General features: G+C 37.9%; 1 protein-coding gene across 14 annotated transcripts in view; it reads left to right on the top strand.

The window, feature by feature from the left end:
- The window catches only part of apbb2b (amyloid beta (A4) precursor protein-binding, family B, member 2b), a 336,334-nt gene that overhangs the window by 177,965 nt on the left and 135,072 nt on the right, over positions 1–23,297 (top strand). For 10 of the 14 annotated variants that reach the window (XM_039751336.1, XM_039751338.1, XM_039751341.1 and 7 more), the window contains 5 exons: positions 10,707–10,915; positions 13,732–13,872; positions 20,462–20,524; positions 20,836–20,921; positions 21,008–21,068. In XM_039751336.1, the coding sequence (XP_039607270.1) occupies positions 10,707–10,915; positions 13,732–13,872; positions 20,462–20,524; positions 20,836–20,921; positions 21,008–21,068 (560 nt within the window). The remainder of the gene's footprint in view (positions 1–10,706; positions 10,916–13,731; positions 13,873–20,461; positions 20,525–20,835; positions 20,922–21,007; positions 21,069–23,297) is intronic. The other 4 variants (XM_039751348.1, XM_039751340.1, XM_039751347.1 and 1 more) reach the window with 2 other exon arrangements.

Genomic DNA, 23,297 nt, shown 5'->3' with positions numbered 1-23,297 from the left:
ACATGTGACCTGATAAGAACCTATTAACAATGGTCAGAACTGGAAAGTTAGAATAGTCTGATAAAATCCATGAGTTACTTTTCTGAATTCGTTAAATGCAAGAAAGTTATTGTATTGTTAACAGAATCCTTTAAACTGATCAAAATAGAATTTAGTCACAGTCCATTAAAGACATAGATACTCTGTAAAGTTATCTAAATAAAACCAGGAAGATATGCTCATTGGGATAATCAGTAGCATCCATGCATTTCATGATACTGTCTCTGCTTCAGACAGTTTTGAAGAAGAAGATACAGTTCAGAAATGCAAATACATGTAAAGAAATAATCATCATCTGTCATGGCTTCAGGCATTTTCATGCAATTTACACTAGCTCAAACCATGTTGAAGGCAAATTTAATTTTTATACAGTATGGTTATGTGAGGAAAGTATCTTTTACTATCTGCAGGGAATTTGAAGAAAAAAATACCATCATACATAGCTAGCTGCGCTTCAGAAATCTAATAGTTTATGAATGGGCTCACTGAGTGTAAATTATCAGATACAGACCACCCACACTCGAACTAGAAATGCTGCCTACTAAGTAACATGTAGATTGAAAGACTGATTAAATAAAACAAAAACATTTACATACTGGACCATAACATTTTAAAATTACAGATACAATGTTGTCCATATTAACATAATTACCGTGTTTTCCGTTCTGTGCCTGTGGGTCTGTTTGCCTTTTTTATTGCCTGATTCTTGCACTTCTCAATTGGGGCTGTCCTCTCACTGCTGATTGGTCATTTGCTCAAACTTTAAAATGAGTGTCTACTTATTCAATTCTGAGCCAGTAGAGATATCACAGACTAATAAAATATAGTGTCACTGGCCATCATGCATCCTTCTGTTCCTCTTGTTTGAGCTGAGCGAATGCCATACAGAGACTGTCCTCACTGCTGCATATAGAATGGGGAGGAGCTCAATGTTGGTGATGCACCATCACTAACCATTTTCATTTGTCATTCCTTAGCAGGATTTCCTGTAGTGAAAGTTTAACACTGTGTTTTATGCAAAGATTCATACACATTTTGTGATTTATAATGCTGTTAAACAATCAGGTTTATTGTAACATTATACACATCATCATTTCGCAAACTTACCTTCCCTTACACGGTCATTCACCCACAAGCAACCTCACAATTCAAGTATTCATTCTAGAAAGCTTTCAAATCAATGTCAAATTACTGTTTAAAAAAATAAATGCCACTGGCAATCAATCATTGTTAAATAAATTAATGTATGTCATTATGTGTCTTGATCTGTTTGAAATATCCAGGTGCTTCATAAAAATTAAATAATATAAAAATGAATTATCCTGAGAGTTTATAAGAGACTAGTGATTAAAAATAATCACAATTGCAATTGTAAGTAGTTGCTTTATATTATTATTATTATTATTATTATTACCACGCTTATATTAACTTCACCTGTTTGTATGTATGCTACAAATCTTGTAATCGAAATTTAACCCACTTCCCAGTAAGTGTCAGGATTTCAAAATAAATTTTGCTGATTTTCATTTATTACAAAACCTGGAGGTTTCAGAAAAAAATGTCCAAATGGACCATTAATTCATCGAAATGGATTATTTTTGTTTTTCATTTCCTGCCATACTCTATACAAATTATATAAACATGTTTAATTGTTTGTCTTATATCCATTCATCCATTATCCAACCCGCCATATCCTAACTACAGGGTCATGGGGGTCTGCTGGAGCCTATCCCAGCCAACAAAGGGCGCAAGGCAGGAAACAAACCCCGGGCAGGGCGCCAGCCCACTGCAGTGTTTCTCTTATACATTTAAAGTAATAGAGTTACAGTGGGTTCAATTTGATTGAATATTAGATATACTTGGATTCTGTTAGCCTTGTTTGATACTCTTTTTGTCTTCCTCCTGCTTTTTTCCTGTAAGACATGAATTTTTCCGTTTGAGTGTTAAGGGTGGTCATAATATGTTAACAAAAACATACAACTTTAAATTGGAATTGTGATTATTTTTTATCACTAGTCTCTTACAAAGTATCAGGAAGATTGACGTTTATGTTAAGTCACTTTTATAAAGTAAGAGGCTTTGGTCAAACATACTGTACATATGCTTAAGGATAATCTGCTGTCCTTCATCCTGAACATACCATCAGCTATTGGGTTTGATGAAAGGATATTTGCAAAGATGACTCTAAAATGGATTGACACAAGAAACAGGTGTTCTGTAGTACTCATCAAGAGTGAACTTCATGTCATCATGAATTTTAACATGTCTTATGCCAAATTCCACACCATGGATTTAAATAAAGCAAAATGTTGCAACAACAAGGCAAAGGCATATACCTGCTATTGGTGGAGCTATTGTTACAATGTTTTAGGAGCTATGTTTTGTACTGCAAGGCTTTGTATTGGATTTATCAATGAGTATAATTATAACAGACACGGACTCCAGATTTCCTAACCACACACATTTTATTCCTATTTTTCTTCACAGCACATAATACAGTATCACACAGTACAGACAATACTCTCAGTCTTTATCTTTGTTTCTTCTGCCGCCTCTACTCCACCTCTTGAAAGTTCCGTCCTCTTCCACCTGACTCTGGCTACTTGAATGGAGTGAGGCAGCCCCTTTTATAATGCACCCGGATGTGCTCCTTTATGATCTCCCCGAAGCACCTCCTGATCTGGCAGAAGTGCTGCATGGGCATCCGGAAGCACTCCTGGTGTACCTGTTTCCTGGTTCAGCAGCACTTCCTGGTGTGGCAGAAGTGCTGCAGTCCAAGGCTCCTTAGTCCTTCGAGTGCCCCCTGGAGGTGGCCATGGATCTCTACAGGGTTGAGCCTTCCAGTTCCATGGCTCCCACACAATCCAGGATGGCTGCCCTCTTACGTCCTGGGGAAGGAATTGCCCCTCTCCCGGTCCCCAACTTCTCCAGGCCTCCTGGTGGGGTATGATCCCCAGCCATCCATCACAATGTTAAGAATTAAAATTGACCTGTGAACTGCTATATATGTTATGAAACTGTTGCCAATAGCTGTATACATGTTTATACATTTTGCATAGTCTGTACTAGTTGGAAAATTTGAAAGGGGATTTGTTTACAAATGCACACCCCAACACTTATTCCCCATCCCATTCACCACACCCCTAAACTTTGATATTATCACCTTTATCTACTCTGTCTTGCTGTCGCTATTTGAAAAATTGTTCCTTCAATCATACCATTAATCACTTTGTACTGGCCCCTTTTCCCTGTGGCTGCAAATTCTGTTTAAAAATCCACCAAATGATCAACTGAGAAGACACCTGCTGATTGCACCATGACAAGTAAACCTGTGTGTTTGGTGCCAAGTTGACTCAGTACATGAGACTAGAAGTACTTGGTAATGGCGGTAAAGGTGTTAAAATAGAAAAAGCAGTGTGGCAGACCGCCAGGGCCTTTATCTGGCTGGGAATCCTTCGTCATAGTAGGACCGGGGAAGATGGCTTATTCTGGACACTGTCTTCCACAGAACGCTCTAGAGGGCAATCCCCCTGGCTTACAGCAGGGCTATGGGTTTGGAGCTTGGACGCTCAACCCTACTGGGGCCCATGGCCACTGCCAAGGGGCACCTGGAACTTTCCCGAGCCCTATTTAGTAGCACTTCCACCACACCCTATTGAGGCAGCCACCACTACTCAGGGAGCCAAAGAAGGGAGTAGGTGGACGAAGCTTGCCGGGACAGGAGTGGAGCAGAGAAAATGAAGCAGGAAAGGCTTTTGTGCTGGACTGTATTTTGTGCTTTATGTATTGTGCTGTGGTGAGCAGAGAAAAAGTGCTTTCCCATGTGAATAAATGTGTGCTGTGTGACAAACTTGTGTCTCTGCGTGTCTGTGTTGGGTAAGGGCTCATTTATACTTCACGCGACGCGACGCATGCTGCAGCGGACGCTCCTGCTACGCAAGCGTTGAAGTGTTTATACTTGCGCACGTACTTTACGTAAAGCTGGAGGAGTCCACCAGGTGGCAGTGTGAGATAGTATCACGGTGAGAACATGTTCGGCTTCTCTGTGTTGTGAATTGCCTAAAACACCTATTAAATTCCGATAACACCTTACCGCAATATCTGTGAAAAGGATGTTTATTGATTAAATCCATCAATCCAGGGATGTGCCCATTCCAGCAAGCATTGGGCACGACTGAGAAACAGTCCCTGGACGAGGCCTCAGCTCATCGCAAGGTGAATACAAGCACTCACATACACTAGCGTCATTTTAGCGGCACCAAATCCCCAAATCTGCTTATCTTTGAAAGGAAACCGAAGCACAGTGTGGAATACAAGCAGGAAATAGCAGCAACGTAACTCTCTGCGAGACAGCAGTGCTATTGCTCTGCCACCGTGTCACCCCCATGTGTGTAATTATTAACAGTATTCATTATTTAAATGAAATTATACGTAAAATGTAACATACACACTTTAATGCATTTCATCATGAAAGTGATATCAAGTATGAATCTAAAGATTCTAAATGTGCAGAGAGTTGGAATATCATACATTTAATTTGTTCTGTGTGGTGATCTTTTGCTGCTTGCCGCAGCTGTCAGGTCCAAGAAGCTCGTAGCGATTAAAAACTGGGATGACGTTTACCACGGTCTGCTTTAATGATAAAGTAAACTACGAGGTTAAAGTGGACAATTGGGATTAAAGCGAAATTTCCACTTTAATTACAAAATACACGTTTTCACCGCGTCAAATATAACGCTATACATTATGTTGCTGTTGTTAAGTTGCAAAAATAAAAAAATTAAAAAAGACGACACAAAAGATGGTATGTGAGACTTTTAAAATGTATCGTGTCATTACATTCGGGAACTATCTACATGTGACAGAAAGCCTCTATGCCGATCCTACGGGATGGATGCTTCGATGTTGTGAAGCAAAATGCCGACAAACAAATGCATTCGTGGTGCTTTTATATTCAAGCGTCTCATATTCCCGATCGTAATGACACGATACATTTTAAAAGTGTCAGTGCCGTCTATTTTTTTGCAACTTCACATCGGCAACATAATGTATAGCGCTGTATTTGAGCCACTGAGAAAAAAATAAAAGACACGGTGAAAACGTGTATTTTGTGATTAAAGTTGAAATTTCGGCTTTAATCTCGAAATGTCCACTTTAACCTCGTAGTTTATATTATTAATAAAGCAGACCGTCGTAAACGTCATCCCAGTTTTTCATCGCTACGAGCTTCTTGTACCTGACAGCAGGTAAAGTACAAAAATAAAAAATAGACGGCACAAAAGATGGTATGTGAGACTTTTAAAATGTATCGTGTCTTTACGATCGGGAATATGCGACGCTTGAATATAAAAGCACCACGAATGCATCTGTATGTCGGCATTTTGCTTCGACACTTTGAACCATTCATCAAACAGCAAAGCGCGCAGATCGATCCCCGAAGGATCTCCATAGAGGCTTGCTGTCATATGTAGATAGTAAACAGAGACTCTGACGTCACATCCCGACTTTTAGCACACTGCGCCCCCCGACTTTTTGCTGGTACTGCAACTCGCGCACGCGTCGCGTTAATTTTTGAGGACCTGCTCAGAGGACGCGTGAAATGAACGCTGGGAACGCGTGGCAGCCATGATGCGGACGCGTACGCGTTCTGAGCGTGAAGTATAAATGAGCCCTTAGGGTAACTGTACATGCCCCAGGGCTTCACAGCAGAAAAAATAAAAGAGCTGTAGAGTCAGTTGCTAATGCTGACTAAATTTTAAATTATTGTCACATATTATGATTATTTGTTGCATTTATGACTATTTATTTTATTTTCAGTCTGCAGCCCTGATTCTATCAGTGCCTACAGAGAGGAAAGGGAAAGAAAAGCTCTTTACTCTGTTTTCCAGTAGGATAGCCACTTACATATTTGACCAAAAACATCTTACCTGAAGTTGCGAAGGCAAATTAGGTATTGGGAAATATCAAATAACTAATAATCCATTTTGAGTCAGGTGTGATGGGACACTTTTCTGTCATTATTAATTAATGAATAGTGTTGCAGTAAAGAGCTTGTTTATAAGAGCAAGCTTAAGGCTCAGCATCTAAAACGTTGTTTTAAATGTTATATTAGTTATAATTATCTTTCACATATAGTATTTTTGTACTTCATTTACTATACCATCATGTTTGATGTCAGCCTAGTCTACCCCTTGGATGGATGTCTGATAGCCATTGAAAATCAAGAATCTTCCATCCATCCATTATTCAACCCGCTATATCCTAACTACAGGGTCACGTGGGTCTGCTGGAGCCAATCCCAGCCAACACAGGGCGCAAGGCAGGAAACAAACCCTGGGCAGGGCACACACACACACACCCACACACCAGGGACAATTTAGAATCGCCAATGCACCTAACCTGCATGTCTTAGGACTGTGGGGAGAAAATTGGAGTACCCGGAGGAAACCCATGCAGAACATGCAAACTCCATGCAGGGAGGACCCGGGAAGTGAACCCGGGTCACCTAACTGCGAGGCAGCAGCGCTACCACTGCACCACCATGCCGCCCCAGCGAGAATCTTATCTATCAAAACCAGCACAGAATCTCCTATTAATAAAATAGAAAAGAGAGATGACTACTACAAAGGTAGGAAAGACATTTTAAACAGAATTTGGAAGATAATAGCAGTGAGGCATGTGTGTACAAACAGTGGGAAAGAAATTACACTTATAAATAAGAATAAGCAACCCAAAATAGGCAGAGGAGCAAAACACAGAGGGACAGTGTAAGGATGATGGGGAAAACACACAGCTTCTTCATTATGAGCAAAATGCTTACCTGAGCTGACAGATCCAAACATTTCGGAAATTTTCTGTAGCAAGTAAATAGAATAAACATGGAAAAAGTCATTGACAACAAGTTAATTTGCATATTAAAACAATGCATCGACAAGTCTGTGTCATGCAGGAGGACCAAGACCAGTCCATTTATAGTTCAAGCAGAGTGGACATTGAATAACTTGAAGGTATCAAATTGTAAGTAGAGGAGATGTAATGGGTTTTAAGGGAGATCATCTTATGAGAGGGTTATATTAAGAAACCCCAAAGGTAGGGTTTTAATTTATTTAGGTACTTACAACTCAGTCTTGCAATGAGGATAATTTACATACCAGTGAAAAGTCTGAATAGTATAATGGGATTTGCATTGATGAAAAACTTATTATTACAGTATATTATAATATACAGCAAATGTATCAATTTCTGTATGCTATTTCATATGTGAACGTTTGACATATATATTTTTGGTATAAGATTCATGTATGTAGTTTGCAATATTCAATGAAATTCATACTTGTCTCTGCCACAGAACAGGAACAGCATTACAGTGGCAAGAACAAAGATAGTTTGGGATTCTCAGAACTTTGTAAGCTGCTTCATTTCCATCCTAATACAAAGGAACACGGGTGCCATGTTTTATAGCGCTTGTCCTTCAATGTCTAGACCAATGCTGTATAATTTCTAACTTCTGTTGCTTGTATGTTACTATGCTACTTATATTGAGCACAAATTTGCAGATGAATATTCTGATACTTGCTTGCTACTTGTTCTTAATAATAAATATGTGAGAGTTCATGTTGGATCATAGTCCTTAAAGCAATGAGTTGGCTTGTGTTATAGAATCTATCAACACTTAATTACTTAATTATTCTGCATTATTCTTAGGCACGTAATCCTTCTGGTGCAGTTTTATGGTAGCTGGTAAAGGATGGATACAGTTCTTAGAAAAGTGATCCACAAGGGGCTTTGGTCAACATTAAACTGTTTGCAGCTCAAAATGAGAAATGTTAGAAGTTGGAAGGTGACTACATTCACAATATTTATATTTATATATATATATATAAATATATAAATACTGTATATATATAAATATTATATTTATATATATATATATATATATATATATATTTATATATATATATATTTATATATATACAGTATTTATATATTTATATATATATATATAAATTAAAGGGACACTTTTTAATCAGAGTATAGCATCAAGTCAGTGAAACGTCTGGGATATTAATCTGGTCAGTTAAGTATCAGAGGGGGTTGTTAATCAGTTTCAGCTGCTTTGGTGTTAATGAAATTAACAACAGGTGCACTAGAGGGGCAACAATGAGACAACCCCCAAAACAGGAATGATTTAACAGGTGGAGGCCACTGACATTTATCCCTCGTAAACTTTTCTGTTTTTTTCACTAGTTTTGCATTTGGCTATGGTCAGTGTCACTACTGATAGCATGAGGCGATACCTGGACCCTACAGAGGTCACACAGGTAGTCCAACTTCTCCAGGATGGCACATCAATATGCGCCATTGCCTGAAGGTTTGCTGTGTCTCCCAGCACAGTCTCAAGGGCATGGAGGTGATTCCAGGAGACAGGCAGTTACTGTAGGAGAGCTGGACAGTGCCAAAGAAGGTCATTAACACATCAACAGGACTGGTTTCTGCTCCTTTACGGAAAGAGGAACATAATGAGCACTGCCAGAGCCCTAACAAAATGACTTCCAGCAGGCCACTGCTGTGAATGTCTCTGACCAAACAATCAGAAACAGACTTCATGAGGGTGGCCTGAGGGCCCAACATCCTCTAGTGGGCCCTGTGCTCACTGCCCGGCACCACGGACCTTGATTGGTATTTGCCATAGAATACCAGAATTGGCAGGTCCACCACTGGTGCCCCGTGCTTTTCACAGATGAGAGCAGATTCACCCTGAGCACATGTGAGAGATGTGAAAGGGTCTGGAGTAGCCGTGGAGAACATTATGCTGCCTGTAACATCGTTCAACATGACCAGTTTGTTGGTGGGTCAGTCATGCTCTGGGGAGGCATGTCCATGGAGGGACACACAGGTCTCTAAAGGCTAGACAACAGCACTTTAACTGCCATTTGGTATTGGGATGAAATCCTTGGACCCATTGTCAGATGCTAAGTTGGTGCAGTGGTTCCTTGTTTCCTATTGGTGCACAACAATGCCCAGCCTCATGTGGCAAGAGTATGCAGGCAGTTCCTGGAGGATGAAGGAATTGATACCATTGACTGGCCCCAACTCTTGCCTGATGTAAATCCAATAGAACACCTCTGAGACATTGTGTTTCGGTCTATTCGATGCTGCCAGGTTGCACCTCAGACTGTCCAGGAGCTCAGTGATGCCCTGGTCCAGATCTGGGAGGAGATCCCCCAGGACACCATCAGTTGCCCCATTAGGAGCACACCCCAATGTTGTCAGGCATGCATACAAGCACATGGGGGCCATACAAACCACTGATTACGATTTTGAGTTGCTGCAATGACATTTTGGCAAAATGGACTAGCCTGCTGCATCATTTTTTCACTTTGATTTTCGGGGTGTCTTTGAATTCAGCCCTCTGTAGGCTGATAATTTTCATTCCTGTCAAATGATGTGGCATCCTTTCGTTCCTAACACATTACCCAGTCCATATCAGTATAGATATCTAGCATGATTTTTTTTTCCAATTGAGATCTGACGTGTTTTCAAAGTGTTTGTTTAATTTTTGAGCAGTATATATATATATATATATATATATATATATATAATCTTCATTTGGATCTTGATCTTTGTTTGTCCGTAATGAATTTGAAGAAGGAGCACTAGATGGCAGTAGAGGGACAGCTAAAACATAGGCATTGCATTAAGAATCTCCTCTAGGCTTATACTACGTAGACTGTAGTACTCCTGTCACACCTCAAAACACAGACATTCAAACTAAACAAATTGTTGTGCTTTAAATTAACTAAAGAGATCTTCATTTAGATCTTGATCTTTGTTTGTCCGCGAATTCCACGCATGCATAGACCACCTTCCAGTTTAGTACGTTGTTGTTACTCATGGATGTCAACAATGTGCCGGAATAATGAAAGAGGTGGTGGACAGTGTTACGCTGGTTAGCTCTTGAGGCCTGGTTAGAGAATGAGATTGCTGAAGATAAAAAGGTACGTGCCTACGTAACATATGAATGAAAGAAAGACAGCGGGTAAAATGAATGACAACATAACAGCACATTCCGGAAATTATTATTGTCACGTTGTAGCCGGCAAGTGCTGCGCGTCTCACAGTTGTACCGTGGCTTGCTCACAGTGAAGTGATCCCTAATTTATGCTTTAAAGAGCCTGGATACCTATGTGTCCCCCTTTTATAACCATTGCTCCGTGTATATTGCCTTACTCTTTGGATTGCCACAAAGCAGATTAGAGAAAGGTTGAGAGGAGATCGTGAGAGGAAACGACAGCGTCGTGAAAACGAGACGGACTGTGAATGGACAGAAGCAGAAATGCTCCTACACCACCACATAATTACTATTCGGACAGTGATTCCGAGTAGGCCGTTCCTATCGAATCAATGTCCAAGGGTTTTCTTTTGTAATTTTGTTTCCCTTATAAAAAATCATAATGCTGTGCGACGAAGGACCGCGTTTAAACAGGGAGCCCTTCACAGACAACTTTAACATGCGCAACGTAGTTGGGCACACATGGCTAGTGTGTGTGTGTATATATATGTATATATATATATATAGTAACATCTGGATGTAATATGCTTTGCTTTTCACTTAAGTTATTATTTTAAAAAAGTTTTAACCTTTAGAATTTATTCTTTTTTCCCAGCAGATATATGGAGTGACCAGTCCTTTCAAACAGACCCAGACCTTCCCCCAGGCTGGAAGAAGATCAATGATATTGCTGGCATTTATTACTGGCACATACCAACTGGAACAACACAATGGGAACGCCCTGTTTCTGTATCAGCTGACATAAAGGGGTCTCGAAAGGGTTCACTTAGTTCAATCACCCCATCATCCACTCCAGAAAATGAGGTATGGTGTGAGATCTTAACACTACATCCTTCAGAGTGTAATGAAACTGTACTTGTAGTGATGATTTTACCAAAAAGCTAAGACATTTGAAGCCAGCTGAGAATTCACACTTGGGCACATTTTCATGCACAGCAACATGCTCTGGTTTAGCTTTTCATCTTTAATGCAATGTTATTTCCATCCACAAGATGGAGTATATAGCTTTGAGCAAAATTAAGTGCTCAATTTTTAAATTAGAACAGTATTTGTTTGTTTTTTAAATTGTAGCTTTTGTTGATGTCTATGACACATTACTAATAAAAAATACCCATATATTAATAAATATTAGTATTTTAAAAGACGTATTGAACACAATCACACTTTCACATTTAGGTTTAAGACAGCTTGGGCTACATTTTTCCACTCTACAGTACATACAGTGCATATAATATATACTTTATAGTGTTATTGGATGCTATCTTCAAGTGCTTAGTTCTAAGTCCTGGTAAACTCAATGATATCATACAGTAAGTAAAGTGTGTTTTGTGGTTCTTAAAATACTAAAGTGTTTATTCTTGCACTGTCAGTTGCTACCTGTCTTAGCTTCAAAAATATATTTTAATTGATACACTTTGATACACTATCTCAGACAGCTGGGGCAGTATCCATATGAGCTATGTTGAGTGTTGCCTAGTTCACGACAGAGTACCTTTTTCGTTCGTAACTGTACAACCACACCAGGTAATGTCTCTCATATGTCCTCTTCTGCTGATTGCTAGCATCCTTCTGATGGTCCTGATCTAGTGTGTGGGCAATATGCAGACTTTGCCTCAAATTCTGAGTATACTTTGGCCCTGGATATGTGCTGATTTCAGACTTAATGTGGGTGTCCTGAAGGCCAGGGATGCAGGAGATCACAGTTATAGTCCAAACATAAGTATGGGCATATATGAAGTGAGTCAACGCCTGCAGAGCAGAGCAATAAGCCTAATGTATGGCAGAGAGATGCCCTTCTTTTACTCTGCTATGCTGATAAAGAACTTAATGACCAGGGTTCTGCTGAATTGCTCCAAAAGGCCGTCAGACATAAGATATTGTAGATTGATACCAGTCTTTTGGATTTGGAGAAGCTGGCATACCTGCAGTGGTACTTTTAGCACACCTGTAATGATCGTGTTAGCATTGGTGGTCACGCTGTGATCGTGGGTCATGTTTGTATAGTTAACAAAGCAATTCCCAGTATCTGTTATTTGGAAGGAACCCAAAATGTCCATGTGCCACCAGCACCATAAGTGCTTCTACCCGGAGGGCCTGAAGAGAGCCAAGTAACTGAGGACTGGGTTTTGTTGTAAATGGTTAATTTGTCACATTGATTGATGAATAGTTCCACATCCTGTTTTCACTCTGCCCCGTAAAACTGATGGCTGATCCACTGCTGTGTTTTGAAAATGACAAAGTGCACCACTCTTGGTGGTCCATGCTTTTCCTGAAGGAAAGCTAGCCCATGTGCTGTCACTTCAACCCATGGTGAGTGCCACCCTGCTACTACTTGTAGCTATCCTAAAACTGTAGCCAACTCCAGGTGTTCCTCCAGCACCTGCTTGAATTGGCTTATGCTGATACTGTGCACTGTGTTTGGATACTCAACACTGCATTGTAGGTTTTCATATTAACCAAAAATTGCAGAGAGAGAGAGAAGAAATGCAGCTTTTCCTTTGAAATTGCAGAGTTCTCGCCAATAAATAAGTACAAGTTCAGACTCTACAGCTCTTTTGGCCAGTTTTATTCTGCACTCTGTGAAAAATACTTTATAAAGTAATAAACAATTGAGATGGAGACACACCACATCAAAGTGATAAGTGCTATATGGATTATTAAAAACACACTGACACCATAATATAAAAATCACAGTGATACCATACATGCCAGAAGGGGGCTGCATTAATGTAAAGGTTAAGAACTCTTGTTCTAAAAAAAATTGAGTAGTGTTTATTTAACAGTCATGTCAGAGAGAAGGAATGTAGTTTTATGAACACAAATCATTACACATAATTTGAAACTGTGAGCCACAAACTATTCATGGGCAGTTTAATCTAACAATGAGCGCTCTAATTAGGGCATTAGTTGCCAGAATACTAACAGGACTATAATAGGACACAAAAGAGAAAAATAACGTTTTAGAACAGGTTTAGAAGGATATGGGGGCAGACATTTTTTGAAAGAATGCACCTAAATCTTGTACATCATATTGCACTTATTATGTAAAATACCTTTCTACAGCTGTAAAACATGCAGAGGTCACAGACATGGAGAGCAAATGTAGTGCTGTGTCACCATATGGTACTGGAGGAGATAACTGATACATGAAAATGTCCCTGGAGAAGCTGTATTGTCCTGTCTCCTAAAAACTAAAGTGAAGGCTCAGTTTATGAATTGGACTTACATATAATTGTTGCCCATTTTCTGTTGCTAATGTAAACTACATTTTAAACTAATAAAGCTTCATTAGCACAGATTGACAGTTGTCTAGAATTCTGCAGTATGGCTTCAACTATTCAACCTTCAGTACATTCAGTAATTCACAGTACTTATGTTGTGATCACTAAGACAGTGATCCAAAATTTTTCTGGTCTAATACACGCATTTGGTATCATCTTCCTATACAATATAAGCCTCATAACCAACAGCAGTATACATATGGTATAGGAATGTTCATTTGTGAGCTTATATATATTTTAAATTTGTTAGGATATATTGATGTATTTTGCAGATTTATATTTCTACATTACATCTGCTGTCAGAGACTTATCTCTTACCTTCTTTCTTTCCATCTTTAGGAGATTACACAGAATGAGGTCTTTTTAGCTCCTGGAAACCATCTCATGAATGCGACGCTTGATGATTCAGTGGAGCAGATTGCCACATCATCATCTGATGACACAGTGCCATCATGTGGCTTTGTCAATAGCTGTTACTTTGTAAGTGGCACATCTTTTTTGGCTGCAGCTGGAAATGAAGTCAGCAGAACTAAAAGAATTTTCATTGGAAGTTATCTTTGACAGAAAAGATTTTTCCTATTTATATTATGCAGTAATATGTATTTCCCTTAATTTAGTTTCATTCACATTATTCAGTAAAAGCTATTTTACCACATATTGGGGAAACGTATCATTACTTTTCACCCAGTGTCATTTTACTATGAGTCTTAATTACTGTACTGCAAGATTGGTTTAAATACATATATAAATGAAAATGAAAAACTTCCAAATGATATTTGCCAGCTTTCAGAAGAAATGCATCTTTCATGATTTTCTTAATCATTTACTTATTGCTATCAATCTATGGAATTTCATAAAATGTAAATACCTGTCCTTGCTGTAGCTAAGCAAGAGAGAGAGGAAGAGGGATGGGGTGAAAGAGAGAGTTTGTAAATATCAGAGATCATTTTCTCAGGAATTCTTGAGACTACCAAAATTGTTTAGAAGTGGATGGTTACGGATAGGCTGCTGACAGGTGGACATATAAAGAAATCTGGAATGAGATGTTAAACTAATGAGAGTCTAGTGACTTTCCATACTTTATATCTCAGTTGTTATTAAAATCTTGACAAGATGCAGTTGGAGTGTAGGTTTCTTGGGAAAGGCGTGGAATGTGTCTTTATTCAGGTGTTTACTGTTATGTGTAACACATGGACACTCTTTTTGACATAGGCAGAAGCAAAAATATTTTGTTAGTTGCAGAGATTAAGTACAAGACGTTTAACATTGTTGTGTATGTATGATGGTGTGCATTATCAGTCCCAACTCCTTGCCTGCCCTTCACTCCCCATTTTTGTAGCTGTCTTATTTATAATGTTGCACCAAAGTTTGTCTGTCTTGATATATTCCTTGTTTTGTAAAAATGGAGATAATAACGATCCTTTGCTGGTTGCCCTGCAATATACATTTTTGTAAGTCAGGGTAGTTTATTTTTTAAAAATGCATTTCACATAGCTGAACATTTGTTGGGAAAAAGTCTATTTGTTTGCATTGATCTTTGTAAATCTTAATGGATGAACTACTGAAATTACCCTGCGGTACTGTTTTTGTTGTTGGTGAATTAGATAGATAGATAGATAGATAGATAGATACCAAATATGAGTTTTCCATTTCACTACATATGTCATTGACACTTTGTTAGGCATGCCTTAATTTTTGTAATTATAGTTAGAAGGAATAAAATATCGCAAATTACTCTAATTCCATGTGCTGTACGTAAACATTAATACCATTACAGCATCCTGTAAGTAAAGCAATAGGTTGAGCTCTTCTGGTTAGAGAATCATTCATTTCACTGTAATTATGAAGATACACACAAGATACTGACTTTTTTGATTTAATTAGCTTTTTGACTTTTTTTTTATTTTAACAGCATTGAATCAAGGTATGTTTTGTCAGTATTAGTTGGTTATTTCTCTGCATTGTGATCCCCAATTTACATTATAGAGCCAGGTGGCCCTGCAAAGACCTAATTAACAATAGAAGCAAGAGGCAGCGTGACTGTATATTAATTTGTCAGTTTTAAGGACTCCTTACCTAATATCTAGTGTACCTTCCCTACTGCTGCTCTGTTACTATACAATGAAAAGTCAAGCAAAATGACATCTTTTATTGACTAACTAAAAAAATTACAATATACACGCTTTTGAGGTAGTGAACCAATAGATAATGGGACATCTCCCTACCTAGAGAAAAGATGTGAAACGTGTCCTTTCATTAATAATATAGATTGTGTAGTTGTTCTGCACTGCCAATTAGAACTTCGCATAAAGAGATCATTTTCCTGCAGATCATCTAATGTGGTCTATTTAATTCTCTATATGAAATGTCCCGACACTGCACTCTATGTGGGAGAAACTGGACAAACACTCTGCAAAAAAGAGAAAGGAGTGGGGAGTTAAACTGATGTTAAAATTTAACACGTTAAAACATGGTTTAAATATAGGCAAGAGGTTTATGACCAGATTTGAGGGTTATTTACATTTCTCTTGCTGACTCAACAAATTTTTCTAGAGATCCACTGTAGAATGGAAGCTCATCAAAAACTTCAAAAGACTTTGTTGGGCAGTTATCAAAAGATCTTAACCGTACATTGTTTTCCTCTCCCTCTAAAAGAATCTTTGCTTGGAGGGGTCTATTAATTTTCTATATTGAAGATGACCCACTTAAAGGTTTTCCAGTGCTTTCTCTGTCCTAGTGTCTATATAAACTCAGGAAATTCCAGTTTCTGTGTTACAACTTGTGTGAAAATTTGGCCTGAGCTGCCTCGAAAGCTTGCATATTGTAATCTGTTCAGTTACCCAATAAAATATGTCATCTTGTGTTGCATCCATAATGGCTAATACACTACAACACCTTACTAGTTTTAGAGATCTATTTATTATTTAGGACCCTGGCATCACTGCCAAGACGTCTTATAGCCAGCCTTTGTCCAACATAGCATATGAGAGGCTGAAATTCTGCTCCTGACCATAAACATTTTAATATAAGTTATCTGTATACAGTGGTTTCAGAAAATCTTCTGGCTCTTTCATTTTTTTTCATATTTTATTATGTTGCAGCCTTGTGCTAAAACCATTAATTTTTTCCCCATGTCAAGCTACACTCAATACTCCAGAATGACAAAGTGAAAACAATATTTTAGAAATGTTTTCAGATTTATTAAAATAAACAAAAATGCAAAAATATCACAGTACAGAAAACATTCAGACCCTTTACTCAGTATTTTGTTGACGCACCTTTGGCAGTGATTACAGCCTGGTGTCATTTTTAGTATGACATGACAAGCTTCACAAACTTGGATTTGGAAATTTTTTGTCATTCTTCTCTGCAGGTCTTTTCAAGCTTTGTCATGCTTAATGGAACCTATTGGTGGACAGCTATTTTCAGATCTGTCCAAAGATGTTTGTTTGGGATTAAGTCTGGGCTCTGGCTAGGACACTCAAGGATATTCACACAGATATCCCAAAGCCACTCCTGTATTGTCTTTGCTTTGTGCTTAGGGTCATTGGCCTGTTGAAAAACAAACCTTTGGCCCAGTCTGAGTGCTTTGGGGCAGGATTTCTTTAAAGGATGTTTCTATATTGCAATTCATTGAGTTTTCACTCAGCCCTGTCTCTTCTTCCAGTCTGTGCCACTAAAAAACCTACAGCCATAACACTAGTCTTGGTTTCATCAGAAGGGAGAATCTTGTTTCTCACAGTCTGGAAGAATTTCAGGTGTCTTTTTCCAAACTTCAAGCCGGGTTCCATGTATCTTTTTTGCCATTGTGTTTTGCCACTCTGTAATAAAGCCCAGATCAGTGTCGCATTGCTGTAATAGTTGTTCCTCTGGAAGTTTTTCCCATTTCCACACAGGTTCTTTGGAAGTGAGCCAGAGTGACAGTTGGGTTTTTGGTCACCTTTCTTACCATGGCCCTTCTCCAGTGATTGCTCACCTCAGCTGGATGGCCAGCATTAGGAAGAGTTGTAGTTGTTTGAAATTTCTTCCATTTAAGAATGATGAAGTCAGGTGTGTTCTTGGTAATCTTCAGTGCTGCCGGAATTTTTGTAGTCTTTGTCTTTAGGTATTAATGCTTACAGATTTTAATATTCTTCGTATTTATAGTTAATTTAAAAAAATGCAGTTTTCAATCCTATTTTTTGTAAAAGTTGATCGATTTGTATGGAATGATTACAATAAAATTAATAAAATAAAAAAAATAATAATAATTTAAAAAATGGATAGCATTCTGTTTTCTTTTACTGTTGTGATGAATTGCAGAAAATCCCAGCTGTGTATAATAAGATTTAATATGGGCAGCATGATGTATGTGAAATGAAAAGTATATAGTAATAGTAAATGAAAAGCCCTTAAGCTCCAAAGCTCCAAAGTTGTAGGTTCAAATCCTGATCAGTCACTGAAGTTTACATTTTTTCCCCACTCATTTTTTCCTTGGGATTGTTCAGGTTCCCTGCCACATTCCAAAGACATATAGGATAAGTTAATTGGCATCTTTTAATTGTCCCTTGTGGCCACTAAAGGGTGTCTGAGTCCCCCAAACCTCAGACACAACCACAAAGACAACAGTCCTGGGTTCAAATGCAGTATTCTTATTGAATACAGTACCTTTTCACAGACTCTTTTCCCTATTAGCACAGTCACAATTCCTCTTCCTTTTATTATCCTCCACTCTCCTCCAGGCAAGCCTTGTCCTCCACCTCCTGACTCCAGCTGCCTGAGTGAAGTCAGGTGACTTCTTTTATGTTGGGCTTGTGAGTACTTCCAGTGCCACAACTTTGCACCAAGGAAACACTTCCGGATCAGGCGGAACCTCCATGAAGGGGAATCTTCTCCTGGCAGTACCCAGCATAGACATATATTAGGTAGATGCCGCATTTACTGTGTTGCCCAGTCGACACGATACGTCAGCGTGTACGCCATATTGCGAGTGGCAAAAGTGCCATTTAAACTAACACAGGTAGACGTGGAAACCGGGTTTTCTAATGATAAAACAATAACTTTTAAAACAGCATCGCTTACATACAACAGATTTTGGCAAATTTTTTAAATGCAACTATTTATATCCATTTATACACTAATAATGGCAATTATTAAATAATAATAATAATAATTATTATTATTAAATAATTCCTCCCATATAAGTAACATTTCTCGGACTGCCTTCTTCCATCTCTGAAACATTTCTAGACTTCGTCCTGTTCTTACGCAACACAGTATTGAAGTATTGGTTAATGTCCTAGTCACCTCACGTATAGATTACTGTAATGCTATTCTATCTGGCATCCCACAAAAACTTATCCATCACTTACAACTTCTTCAAAATTCTGCTGCCAGAATAATAACCTGTTCTAAATCCGCTTAACGTATTTCACCTATTCTCTCTCAACTTCACTGGCTCCCTGTTAACTACTGAATACAATACAAAATATTGCTCTTAACATTTAAAGCTCTCCACAACCTCACTGATCTCCTACAGACTTACAATCCTCTCGCTCACTCAGATCCTCATCTGCAGCTCTACTTTCTGTACCACACATCAAACTCTGTTCTATAGGAGCTTGAGCTCTTTCATAGTGCTCCTCAACTCGGGAATTCTCTTCCCTCTCATATACATCAGCTCAATTTAATAACACATTTTAAAACTGCCCCCTTGCACTCTTTTCAAACTGGCATACCAATTGTGAATTTTGCGCTGTTACTTCCAGCTATCCTTGTTTGTTTGCTAATTATTGCTTTTTGATTTAGCATTCTCTCATTTTAATTTTACTAATGTTGTTTAATTTTATTGTAAGGTGACCTTGAGTGCTAAGATTATAAAACTGGATTTTCTAATGGCCAAATATAACCAAAACAATTGTTCAGCCTTACCCATGAAATGTATTCCCCCGACATCTGGTTTGGAGTGTACAATGGTTTGTACAATCCCAAGCAGCACATGCGTGAGGCATCTTTATCCATTACTTCACTCCACAGCAGTGCCACTTGCAATGTGGCAGCGACGTTGACGTACGATACTGCTGGTCATGCAAAGTCTAGTAATTCTATGTCTGTGGTACCTAGGGACCTTAGTAAGGATGCCTCCCTGAACTGCAAGTCCGATGCAACCCTACTGGTGTAAGCTGGGGTCATGCGAAAGGTTCATTGCCACCTATCATGCTTAGAGTAAACTGTTCCTTTCATCAGCTTTCCCCAATTCACTTATTATTTCTTCTTCCCACCTCCATCTGCACTGTCATTCCATAATAGATACCGGGCCAGTAAAAGCTTCACTACCCATCCCAATTGGAATGTAAGTCCATCCATTATGCCTCTCACACCCTATAAAACTGAGTATGTGCTCAATGATTGAGTGGCATTTCACTTAAGAATTATTCCTGTCTTATACTTAGACATTTTGGTTCCTACAGTTTTATAAAGGTGCTTGACTAATGAAACACTAAAAACATTCAAGCAGGTGAATATTCTATTTATTGGCATTAGATATTCTTGTAAACTGGCATGAAGTTATTAATGTAGAACAGTAGCTCGGTCAAAATCTTAATAAAAATTCCTCTTGTATCATAGATGTTGAAACATTAAAATATTACTGGAAAAGCTCAATGTATTGTGGATGTGTATACGTTTTTATTTGAATAAGTAAGGTCAGCTAGTGAATGAAGGAATGGATGAAAATGGTGAAGGTTTTAAGAATGATTTGTATTGAAACTGTTACTGCCTTGTGATGAATAAAGAATGTGTTATATCTTTATTTCATTAATTGCTTTATAAACTGCTCAAAAAATTGGTAAATATTGAAAACCCGTGAACAAATTTCAACTTAGTTTTGGAACATTCTTGAACGTTAGCAGAAACCCAGATATTTTAGCTAATGAGACAATGGAGGACCTCCATCAACTGTATACTGTTTGCAGTATTTTCACTAACATAATATGCAAATAATGACCTAACGGTGGTGTCTTGTCTTGTCTTTTTTTTCCCCTTTTACCAATGCTTTTCCCTACACCTGTGTGAATGACTGTATGTCTAGAAACAGCCTTGGAGTGATTTTGCTCTTCTGAATGGGGGCAAGATTGATAGTGAGATTTGGAAGGCAAGTATATCAACTGTCAGTCGCAGATGATTTTAATTGACATATGCATGGCAGTCGCTATATTCACTTCCCTAGCAGTCTGCTTTCATATTTACCATGGCTGATGTTAATCATTCACAAGTTTTGCTTATTTTGGAACACTGAAATCATGTATATATAAAACCAAAGATTTACAAGGCATGTAATGTTAAAGTAAAATGTTTATGTGTCAGTTTGATGCATGTCATAACATAAGAGATTTTATTGAGGGTATTTTGTTTTTATATAGCAGTCATAATGTCTTTGACCTCTTTATTATTTCCCCACACCAGGATCTGCAAGCAGCTACAGTAAATCCAGATCCTAGCCTGAAGGAGTTTGAAGGAGCCACCCTACGTTATGCTTCTTTAAAACTTCGGTGCGTCAGCTAGTTGTTCTTATAAGCTACCTTGCTTTTATAGCACTGTGAACCCTATTTCTAATTCTTTTCTACTGTAATTCTAGAAATGGGCCCCAGTCTGATGATGAAGATGCGTCTAGCGTTGATAGTGACCCAGAAGCTAAGGTAGGAGTTCAAAAAAAGCTATGCCAAATGTCACCTTACCTTTAGCCTACTTTTTGATAATGAGGGCTATAGGACACCATGTCTATATGTACAGACCAGTCCATCTTATCCGTAGCCACCTTTATCAGCCTCTGCCGGAAAATTCCCAATGGTTCCTAGGCCAGTAAAGTGCTGTAATCCCAACCATTATATCCTACGTATTTTAAAACATTAGGACAATTTTGATGAGAGGTCACTTAGCCAAAATCATTTCTAGGCCGCTGTCTGCCTGTATCACATGTACTATGGAGGAAGAAGGTGAGATGTTTTGATGTCTGAAAAGAAACTGCAAGGTTTTGTTGTGTTTCTGGTTATTTTTATACTTTCTGCTATCCTTACAGTATGTTCGTGCCTTTTTGAGTTTTACAAAGTAAAAGCTTTATTTTGCACAATTTTTTGCCTTTTCAGCACTTTAATTTACAGCTGAAGTTGCAGAGAAAAGAGGTGTTATGAGTGGTGAATATATTTTAAGATTCAAGTTACAGTACATTTTGGCACTTTATCTTTATTGTACAGTTTTCAAAGTTTGTGCTTGGTTGTAACTCATAGAGTAAGTGGCTATTATAAGCAGCAATAATGGAATTAGTTTCCATTTAGGTACTTTTTTCCAGTTAAATAGAAAACATTATTTTTAATCAGGTAATTCTGAAGAATGTCAACTTAATGGACATCAAAATGGAGCACTGATAAGCACCTTTGCTCACAGATCCAAGATTTTAAGTTTAAATCCCATGCCGATCATTCATTGTCTATGTGGATTTTGCACATTCTTCTATCTGTGAAGGCTTTGTTTTAGATACATTGGTTATTTGTTAAATCCAAATTGGTTCTGTGTGGCCTTGCAATGAATGGACTAGCACACTATCTAAAGCTAGTTCCTACCTTGCACTCAGTGCTGCCTAGGATAGGTTCTATTAACACTAGATTGTATTAATTAGATATGACAGTGTTATGTTATTATTTATAGAGGGCACCTTAAAAACTCATTGGTTCAAAAACTGCTTAACAAGAAAGCAGTTTTTAACAAAAGGCCTCAACAGACAAGAACAAACAAGCCATAGTATGTTAGTACATATTTTATTCAATTAAAATGACTTTCCCATTAACATTCTTATGAGTATTTGGCCGTTGTTTCGCCTGTGTTCCTGTGTGTATTGTAATGTAGCTGCCTCTTAGTGAATATTATATTGCAGCAAAACATCATCTTTTAGGCCACCATCTTTCTGTTGACAGCAGATCTTGAATTTACCAATATTTCACTTTGTCTTATTTATTCTGTATAGGATGTACAGTCTCACAAAATGTTTTAAGAGATTTGAATATTACTTATGTTATTGTCATTGACACATTAAACATCGAAAGTTGTAACAAAAGCAAACATTTCCTTTGTCCTCATTAATCGCCCAGTTTATAATATTTTTTTTTGTAAGCTGAAGCGGACCATTTAACTTTTTGTTGTGCTCTATATTAATGGTTCCGTATATGATAAACAGCAAGCATTGTTATTTATGTTCAAAGGAAGAAAAAAAAACTATACCTGTACACTGTGAACAATGTCGAATTGTTTTCAGCTGCTGCCACCTACAGTCTATGGTCACAACTACAAGATTTTGAGTTTTACATTATTTCTAATGTGAACTCTGAAAGGGATTCTGCTAGATCTGATGTAATGAAAAAAAAAATTACGTTATCTATTTTTATTAGAGTCAATATAATCAGTGATAATGCTGTACAAAACCACTTTTCCTTAGAAAAATACACATTGCCTCTGTTGCCTGTTGTCCAGAGCTTCTCCTTTTTAAGAATTGTGTTGTGCAATCTTTTTTATATGTCTGAATTTTGAATCACACATTTTGATTAATTTATAACTTCATTTATATTTTTTGTATTGTTCTCCGCTGTCTAATAATGTTACTTCTGATGCCATCAGATTTCTACAGAGTGTACTATTTGCTTGTGATGTCAAATCAATTATCTTTTATAAAAGTACGAAGACTGCAACTATTTCATGCCTGTATTAGCTTGGGAAGTGTGACCCACTGGCGAAAAAATGAAATAAAAGGAAATTCCAAAAAAAAAAAAAAGAAAATGAATACATATCCTGTTCCACTTGATCTCTGAAAAATAGACGTGAATTTCACCCTAACCTTGGTTATTCTGTTGGATTTGACACGTTGTTTTCTTAGTGTA

This window comes from Polypterus senegalus, chromosome 4 (genome assembly GCF_016835505.1).
Source record: "Polypterus senegalus isolate Bchr_013 chromosome 4, ASM1683550v1, whole genome shotgun sequence".
Classification (NCBI taxonomy): Eukaryota; Metazoa; Chordata; class Cladistia; order Polypteriformes; family Polypteridae; genus Polypterus; species Polypterus senegalus.
This window is presented reverse-complemented; position numbering and strand designations above follow the sequence as displayed.